General features: G+C 39.0%; 1 protein-coding gene across 1 annotated transcript in view; it reads left to right on the forward strand.

Moving 5' to 3' along the window:
• The window catches only part of LIN7C (lin-7 homolog C (C. elegans)), a 46,917-nt gene extending 39,346 nt beyond the window's left edge, over positions 1 to 7,571 (forward strand). Inside the window, exons 2-5 of the mRNA XM_009892708.1 lie at positions 2,964 to 3,082; positions 4,209 to 4,280; positions 4,629 to 4,838; positions 7,367 to 7,571. Coding sequence (XP_009891010.1) covers positions 2,964 to 3,082; positions 4,209 to 4,280; positions 4,629 to 4,838; positions 7,367 to 7,522 — 557 coding nt within the window. The 3' untranslated portion in view covers positions 7,523 to 7,571. The remainder of the gene's footprint in view (positions 1 to 2,963; positions 3,083 to 4,208; positions 4,281 to 4,628; positions 4,839 to 7,366) is intronic.
• The last annotated feature ends 2,042 nt before the right edge of the window (positions 7,572 to 9,613 follow it).

A 9,613-nucleotide genomic window follows, 5' to 3' on the forward strand; every position in this document is an offset into this window, starting at 1 on the left:
TTTTCTTGAAAGTGAAAGAAGGTGTGTTTTGCTACTTGTTCCCAGCCAAACTAGTTCCTTTCCAGAGCGGTATTGCTGGGAGAGATTGAATCTTCAACTTTTGACTAATAGTGCCGAATGCAGTTCAGTAGGAGAAAGTTACGCTCATTTCACTTTCAGACTGGAGTAATGGGGTCCTGTCCACAGGGTAAAACAAAACAGCTGTTGGGGGGAAAAGTGTCCTGATGATGGGATCCATTGCCAGGTTGGACAGGGCTTTGAGTAACCTGGTCTAGTGGAAGGTGTCCCTGCCCATGGCAGGGGGTTGGAATTAGATGATCTTCAAGGTCCCTTCCAACCCAAATCATTCTATCGTTCTGTGATTCTATCTACCTGAGCAAGAGGCACAGTGTGATAAAAGGAGATCTGTAGAGTGCTGAGGACCCAACTTTCGTGCTGTGTTTGTCTGCTTTGGGTTTTTACTTTACCGCAGCAGCTTGGTCCTTTGATCTGAAAGCCCTTTTTTATTAAAGTGCATCTTCTGCTTTAGTTGCATCTAAAAGGAGTCCAGTTTAGTGTATCCCAGTCACTTTTTGACAAGCTGACTCTGTGCTCTTAGTCTGTACTTTATGAAACACCTAGCTGGTTCCCAAACTAGCCAATTTTACCTTAGGGTATAAAATGCTCTGTAGTTAAACATTTAGCCTGTTAGGACATCCAGGTAAGAAATATGTATATATTTTATTGAGGAAACATAGAGATCAAAAAAAGAGAATAAATTAGCAAGTGGAGTTCTGGAGTCTTGATTTCTGCAGCTATTCTTTGGATCGGTAGATTACTGTCACCCTTCAAAATTTCTTGCAGTATCCTAATGAAACGGTTAGATAGCAAGTTCATGCACATTACAGCTTAACAATGTTCATGGACCCCAGGCTTGAGAGCGGCTCTGTAGAACTGCTGTTTATGTACGTGAAATAGTCACTTGTCTGCAAACATCTGCAAGTATTTAAATGAGAGCTGTATTGCAATTTGCATACTTACTAGACTTTTTTCATGAATATATGGAGTGTTGCAGGGTTGGAAGTGCTGCTATTACCATTTGTTGATCGTTCTACTTCAAGCTGTTCAGTGCGAGACTTCATGAAATTAAGATAATTTGTACTGCTGTTGCTGAACACAAGGATTACTAAGAATATTGATGACTGCATCATAAAAAGATTGAAAGATTAAGAAACAGTCACATCTAGAATCTCTTTATTTTCACCAACTATTTTGTGTGTTAAATACAAAATGTGTGTTAGGAAATTAAAAGCTTTAGGAGTTTTTTTTCATTTTGTAATTGTACAAATAGCAAATATGCATGCCTGTGTGAAATGAGTTCTTTATGGACTTGGGATTAGTATTAGCTAAAACTTATGTTTTGGTGTTTCTTTGCGTTAGATAACTGATGCTTGTAAAGCTTGGAAATGCTTGCCAAAAAACGCCAAGTTCTCATGGCATGTAGAAACCTTGATGCTCATTTGAAGTAATTTGTGTCTTGAGGCTGTAACCATAGTACTTGGATGATCTTCCACGAAGGATTTGTTTCCAATCCATGGACGACCAGTGTGTGAGGTTAAGTCGTACCTTGTTTAATTGACTGCACCACCTGATGTCGGTGTAGTAGTCGGTAAGATGTGTCTGACTGGTAGTTCACAGAAGTGGACAGAACGTCACTGTGGGTTGTCTCTTGCCAGCGCACTTCACCTTAATTTCAGAACATACACCCCGCTGTCTTTTCATCCTATTACGTAAATTCTTTGTCCTTACACTTGGCCTTTTGGAGAAGTGTGTGGCTACTGCACGTCTCCTGTGCTGACGTGATGCCATTGGGTAGACGTGCATTCACATGAAAAATGATCCCCTAAAGGTTAATTACAGAAAAAAGGAAGTAATGCATTTGGGATATAGCAGTATCCCAGACTTCATCCTTTTTCTAAAATAACCTGTGCCTTATTTATATAGTAGATTAATCACTGCTTCTTTGCCTTTGTGATAATGAAGGTAATCCTTTCTATCTGCTTTTCTGGGAGACTGTTCTACTTCTGTTCCAGGACTTGCGTGATTCAGAATCATCACTAATGTAACACTTTGGAAGTACAAGTGAGGGATATGGATGTATTTTGCTCTTGTAGAGCTGCCAGGAGCATGTCACATAGTGTTTGATGCCCGTCTTGAGTTGTACTGGTCTGGAGTCAAATCTTTCACGGGGAGTTCAGTTTCACAAAGCAGCATCTGCATTTATATGCACAACATGAATTCTTAGGAAAAAATTTCTAGGAAAGAACAAAGAGGTTTGGGGTTAAGGATTTTAGACTACAGAGATACTCTCTCTCAGCTGAGAATATCAAAAGGAGTTTGGTTGGTTTTTGGTTGTTTTTCTAAGCTCTTGGGGGCTTGGAGGGGGAATAGACCAGATAGTTCTCAGCCCTGTTATAGGGAAAGTACTGAGTGTAGTCTTGTTGAACTATTTTTTTTTTAATATAAAAGAAATGTTAGACAGCATATTGGATGATGTTCTAGCTGGTCTTAACAAAATGTTATCTATGCAGTAGATAAATTATGAAGTAAGCATAGGAAATGTTGATAGTGTATATATCAATGAAATATTTCAATCTTTAATTTAGATTTAAGATTTACACTTCAAGGAAAAATCAGGTTGTCTTTGTAATGTGCTTATGGCAGTGATACATCCAAGTGTTTTACAGGGTTGGGTTGCTGGGCTTGACTTAAGTAGCCTGGAAGTACAGTATTTTATCGTAACATTTTGTAGATAAATAGTTTTGTAGGAGAAATGAAAGTAATACATAGTTTTAAGGCATATACAACTGCGCACACACACACGTTGCACAGACTGCTCCATTAACTTAATTTAAAAAAAAATCACAAACAAACCTTGAATTTCCTCAGGCATTCCTCATTACTAGTGCTTTGTTTTTCTGTAGACATCTGCAGAGCAATTGAGTTGCTGGAAAAATTGCAGAGAAGTGGAGAAGTGCCACCACAAAAGCTACAGGCATTGCAAAGGGTCCTTCAAAGTGAATTCTGTAATGCTGTAAGGGAGGTAAGTCAACTTGACATAAGCAGTTCCCTTGAGTTAAAAAACAGTATGTTTTACTTTTCCTTTTTGTGCTCAGTACAATAATCTGATTTTATTTCTACAAGCTGAATTTTATTTACAGAGCTTAATAAAACAAGGCTTATTTTTAGAAGTTCAAAAGAAAATAATTTGGGATAGCATAGGTGTATTAAATAATGGCTCAGGAGCAAATAACTTTTTAGAGGTTATTTTGAGAGTCTGCCCTTACTGGCAGTTAGGAGGCTTGGAATGTAATAATGGACAAAGTACCAATTGCCTCTGTTTCTTGTAAGCCAAATCCACATCGCCTTGCACACCACCTTGAGGTGGAGCCTTGCACCACCTAATTTTCATTCCAGATACTCTTTCAGAGATTGTTCGGTGATTGAATATGCCTTGCCATTGCTGTTGGTGCTACCACTGATGGTAACACCTGGCATGAGTTAAAAGATTTGTTTGTAGACACAGGGGTCATCTTAATGTTTTCATCCTATGGAGGACAGGGTGTTCATTGCTTAGCGAGTCCAAATGACGGGCAGGTAGATGTGAGAATGTTAGTTAGGCCTCAGCGTAGGCACCTCCTCAGCATTAGTATTCATATTGCCTCTGTCTTTCCAATACCCTTTTTTTCTGAAGATATCCAATTAGTTCCATCGCTTGAAGAAAATTTAGGGTTTTGCAGGGAGGGATGGGTTGTCAGAAGAGATTTAAAGAGCTTTCCTTGAGTGATTTTGCATGCATGCTTATTAAAAGAGTTCCAGCTTGAATCAAATGAGAAGATAGTCATGCATGTCTCCTGTCAGGTGTGTTAGACTAGCTGTAAGCATTTCTGAATTCATGGGGAGGTCTGAATGCTGTGGAATGAGGGAAGATTTAGATTGAGACCTAGCTATGCATGGATTAACTGAGCAATAAAGATGCTGAGAGAGTTGTTTGTTCATAGTACGGTAGATTGGCACTCGACACCTTGCAGTGCATCTGGGAGTAACTTCTTATTAGAGGTGTGTACTTTTTAATTTACACATTTTTGAGTTGTACCTGATATTTTGTTATATTATCTAAGCAGAAAATTATCTGTTTTCCCCATACTTAAACTGTTTTGTTTCTAAAGGTGTATGAACACGTATATGAAACTGTGGATATCAGCAGTAGCCCAGAAGTTAGAGCTAATGCAACAGCAAAGGTAAAAGCCAAACTGTAACTTGTGTAAAATACAGCAGCTTGTTACTTTACAAGCAGAAGATTATTTAAAGTTCGGAAGGATATTATCTAGATGTCTGATAAAATGGATAAGCTTAATGGGTTATTAAAGGTATAACAAAAGACTTGTTATTTTTAAGTTTCTTCTGTTTTAATTTTATTCTTGGAGTTCTAAATTTTTCATGCTAGTGTTGGTATCTAGGGAATTAATCTAACTTGTCTTAATATTTAAGGACTTCAAGATAAAAATACTTTTTCAGCCTGCTCACTGTGTCTAGCTAAGGGGTCTATATTTAATTTCTTATAAATAGGAAAATCTTGTTTCTTACAGGCCACTGTAGCTGCATTTGCTGCTAGTGAAGGTCATTCCCATCCCAGAGTGGTCGAACTACCCAAAACCGAAGAAGGTCTTGGTTTCAACATTATGGGAGGCAAAGAACAAAATTCTCCAATCTATATCTCTCGAATTATCCCCGGCGGCATAGCTGATAGACATGGAGGCCTGAAACGTGGAGACCAGCTGCTTTCTGTAAACGGAGTGGTAGGAACTGGTTTTCACTTTATGTAGCAGTAACTACTTGTTTCCACTTGGGGGCATACAGAGAATATACATCTTTTAACCTTGGCAAAATAGTTTCTTTTTGTCCTTGCAAGAACAACTTGCTTGTGTATCTATAGCGTTGTGTCCATTGAGAGTTATGGGATTATGCTTCGGTTATCAATCACAACTGGGAACTGTACTATTTATGTCAGTATTTCAGATTCTAAGGGGTTGTATAAATTTAGTCAAAGTATTGTTTTGCGACAGTAACTGCCACTATGGCTTCCTCTTTCATCCAAGTTTCACGATGCAGATTTTAATTAATACAGTTTTCTGCACCTTCTAAGGTAAGTAGAAAATTATGCTATATTGCGTTAGACTGACCAGATTCTTATTATCCCAATAAAAATACTACTGCATAATGAAAGCGGTAATAAGACAGAACTACAAACTGGTGTTATCTTCAGTTGTGTGGTATTTTTTTACTTCCACTTAAGTGTACTGAGCTTCAAAAAGAGCGGCTTTCTAGCATATTTTAAGGAATATATGTCTAAAGTGCTGTTGTGGATAATTATTTTTAATAAGTGTCCTCTTCAGAAGAGTTAGAATGCAAAAAGCAAAACACGGGGTGACTGGAAAGAGGAGGCCATGGACAGGCTTTGACTTACAGCAGCTGCTAGTCAAACGCATGTAAATGTCTCTCAAACCATTGCTTTTATTTACAGAGAAGCTGTATGCTAGCTTAAAATTAATGTTTTGATCATTATATCTGCCAAGCCAATTTTAGTTTAAGACTGAGGGTCAAACTAGATCCTGTGCTCTTTAGCCCGAGTGGTTTTTTTGACGCATGAAAGGAGTGCTGGGTGTCTGTACTCTGGGAAGTCCCTGCTAGCACAGATCTCTGACATACTTAGCTCTTGACTATTACCTGGGAGTCCAGCTGCCTTTTTCAGGAGATGTAAGAGAAATGGCCATAGTGACACAACTGTCCTTGGCGTAGAATTCCTGTTATTTTGAAGCGTTGTGGGACAGGTGTAGAACTGTTGTCAGATGAGGCCTTCCTCACCCACCGACCCTCTTAAAGAAAACAAAACCACACCACCACCCAAACCTGAACCTGGTCATCAGATAGTTGGTATAGCTAACAATGACTGCGTGTGTGTGCATGCACGTGTATAAATATACATAGCCATTGTAAGAATACGGTGCGTCAGTGCATAAAATACTGTTGAGAGTGCTAACGTGATCTCGGAAGAATCATCTTCTTCTGTTGCTTACAGATGGAATTGTGTCATCTTAATATATATGACAGGCATTTTCTTGTAATATCTAATTTAATAACTAAAAAAAAAAAAGCCATTGCCAAGACTGCAGTGAATGAGCCTTAAAATAAGGTGGGTTTTTTTTTCAGCTGGAAGATTTTGAGTGTACTCCAGGATTTTAGGTGTTTTGATGTAATTAAACAGAGAACTTTATAAAGCTTTTATTACCAATTTTAAACGGAACAGTCTACACATCCACTTGAATAACAAAAATGAAAATATTCAAATGTATGTGTTGTCTCAGTCTGATAGAAGAGAAATAACTTGGGTTTTTTTAACTGTTGTCTTTCTTTCTGTAAGTAACTTTATAGTAACGGGGAAACCCTCCAATCAACAGGTACATCACCTGCCTTCTAGCTTCTAATAGCTCCAGTGGGAGGTAGGCTTGGGGTAGTCCCATCATTGTGTTTAATAAGTTTGGGAGAAATAACTTTTGCTGATGAAATGTATGCTGTCCAGGAATGTATATTTGGACATATTTGTATAGTTGAGAACTGTTGTTTACAATTTGTAATTAGATGAGTCTAATATAACCCTAATAAATTCTGAGTGTTGTTTTAGGAAAGTCCTTTTGTTCTGTTCTTATTGAGTTGGGTTAGGCTATTCTTAATCAGTGTAGAGGAAATTAACTTGAATACCTTGCGTTTGCTGAGACATGTGGGGCACTATGATAAGCAGCACACTGCACGTTAGCTGCTCTGTTGCAGGTGCCCAGTATGGTCTCTATTGCCTTGTCGTAACGCAGGATAACATCAAGAAGGCAGCTACCTTGCAGTTGTCTGTGGCAACTTATTAGGAAAATTGAGGGTGACTACTGAATTTAAAATGCATGCCGAAAGAAGGGAAAAAATCTTGAATTTTAAATAAGCATACTTCTGAAGTTGTTGATTTTTAAGTGTAATTTCATAGTTGTCTAATGTTATCCTTATTTCACTTACTGTATGGGAATACAGAATTTAATTGTTCGGGATAAACCTAACCAAAAGTTTTACACTGCTGTTAATGCTAATTAGTATATTTGTCATCACCTCTTAAGGATTTGCTGAAGAATAAATCCTGAACTTGGGAGGCATTGTCCTTGGGCAGTCTTCAAACTAGAATACTCTAGTATTTCATTATATAGAAGTTGTACAAAAATGAAAAAAAAAAACCTGTTTTCAGTGTGTGTCTTTACTAATACCGTACTTAATGGTTTATGCTTTGCAGAGTGTCGAAGGTGAACACCATGAAAAAGCAGTAGAACTGCTGAAGGCAGCTCAAGGAAAAGTTAAATTGGTTGTCCGATACACGCCAAAGGTCCTGGAAGAAATGGAGTCGAGATTTGAAAAAATGAGATCAGCGAAACGCAGGCAGCAAAATTAACATTGTATGCAATAAGTTAAAGAGAAATATATTCCATTTACATTTTATAGTTTGCTTTGTGACTCAGTTGATCCAGTGCCTGGGCTACAAAAGACCCTGTCCTTTTCGTAGAATCACGGAATGATTGAGGTTGGAGGGACTCCTGGAGATCATCTAGTCTGGCCCCCCTGCTCAGAGGAGGCTTAGCTAGAGCAGGTTGCTCAGGGCTGTGACAAGCTGGGTTTTTAAGCGTCTCCAAAGGTGGAGACTCCAGAAGACCTCTGGGCAACCTGTTCTAGTGTTCTGATCTCCCTCACACTACCAAGGTCCGTTCTTAGGTTTAAATGGAGGTTCCTGTATTTCCATTTGTGCCCATTGCCTCTTGTCCAGTCACTGAATGCTACTGAGAAGAGTCTGGCTCTTTTTTTTACTTCTCCCTCTCAGGCATTTACGCACGTTGATAAGATCACCCCTGAGCCTTCTCTTCTCCAGGCTAGACAATCCCCATTCTGTCAGCTTCTCCTTGCCTGTCAGATGCTCCAGTCACCTTTGTTGGCCTTTTACTGGACTCGCTCTTCTATGTCCATGTCTGTATTGAACCGGGGAGCCCAAAACGGGACCCAGCGCTTGAGTTGCATCTCACCAGGGCTGAGCAGAGGGGAAGAGTCGCCTCTCTCAACTTACTGGCAATGCTCTTCCTCATGCGAACAAGGAGACTGCTGAGCTGCTTTGCCGCCAGGGCGCACGGTGGCTCACGGTCAGCGTGGTATCGTTCTCGGCAAAGCTGCTTTGCAGCTGGTCAGCCCCTCTGCCTGTGCTGGTGCGTGGGGTTGTTCCTCCCCAGGTGTAGGACTTTGCACTTTCCTTCGCTGAACTTCCTGAGATTCTTCTTTGCCCATTTCTCCAGCCTGCTGAGGTCCCTTTGGATGGCTCGCTGAGCTCTGTCCCATCACCCCTGTTATCGATGAAAATGTTAGACAGTATGGACCCCAGTACAGACCGCTGGGGTGCATCGGTACTGACTGGCATCCAGCCGGACTTTGTGCCACTGATCACAACAACCCTCAGCAGTTCAGCCATTTTTAGAATGTTTTCAGTCCCCGTGTGTTTCACAGTTTAAGAGGAATGTGTACTTTTAAAATGGCCTAAGATACCCTGAAGAAGCATATATGTTGATATTTCTATTGTGTTTTTTTTAATAAGTCTCTTTCATGTCAGACCGTTAAGCATGAAAGTGATTTTACAGATTTTGCAAAGGCATTTGATAAGACAAACTTGTACAATTGGTATCCCTTTTTTCCTGTTTTCTTTCGGCATTACTTAACATAGGATCTGCAGGTTTTCTTGCTGAATGATTTTGGTAAAAAAGATTCTTATGTAGCAGTATTTTGGCACTTTTCTTAAGAATATGTTGTATATCAACTACAAAACCTAATCATGATCTACTGTGTAGCTGATAATGATACCAGATTTTGTAATGTTTTGGTGAGTACATTATTTTTACACTTCTACTAAATTGTAATTCGTTACTCTGGAAATTGTATTACCTCACCTGTAAATAATTTACAGTTGGTGTTCTCATACAATGATTTTGTAATAGCTGACATTTACAAATTTGAAACAATCATTCCTGTAATGTATATTATTTTGTACTAATTTTGATGCAGTTAAGGGGAAAAATGTAATCGTGTATGCAGTTCTGGATTGACTCTCTAGATGTATTTTTATATTCAAAACCAGAAGATATATTAACGCAGTGCAAAAGAATTCCAGATGTTTCCCTGACTTTCTGCTGTTTAAAAGAAATATTCATCTTAATTGTCATACCTCTCTTGTGTTTGTAGTATATTCTGTTGGAGTCTTATCTACAGACTGACGGTCTTGGAATAGTTAGTACCTAAATTATTGATTATTACATTTATAAGAGTAAAATGTTCTGAGGCTTATATGCCAGGTTACCCTGACATGTGAACTCGTCTGGGGTTTTATTACTGACTGCTTCTGACTTGGAGGATTCTTGTTTGTACTAAGGAAGTACTACAGCACCATTGCTGTAAAACTTTATGGGGAATGGTGCTGTGGTGGTAATAAGGAAAACTCCTTATTAATGCC

This window comes from Charadrius vociferus, unplaced genomic scaffold (assembly GCF_000708025.1).
Source record: "Charadrius vociferus isolate BGI_N301 unplaced genomic scaffold, ASM70802v2 scaffold19, whole genome shotgun sequence".
Taxonomy (NCBI): domain Eukaryota; kingdom Metazoa; phylum Chordata; class Aves; order Charadriiformes; family Charadriidae; genus Charadrius; species Charadrius vociferus.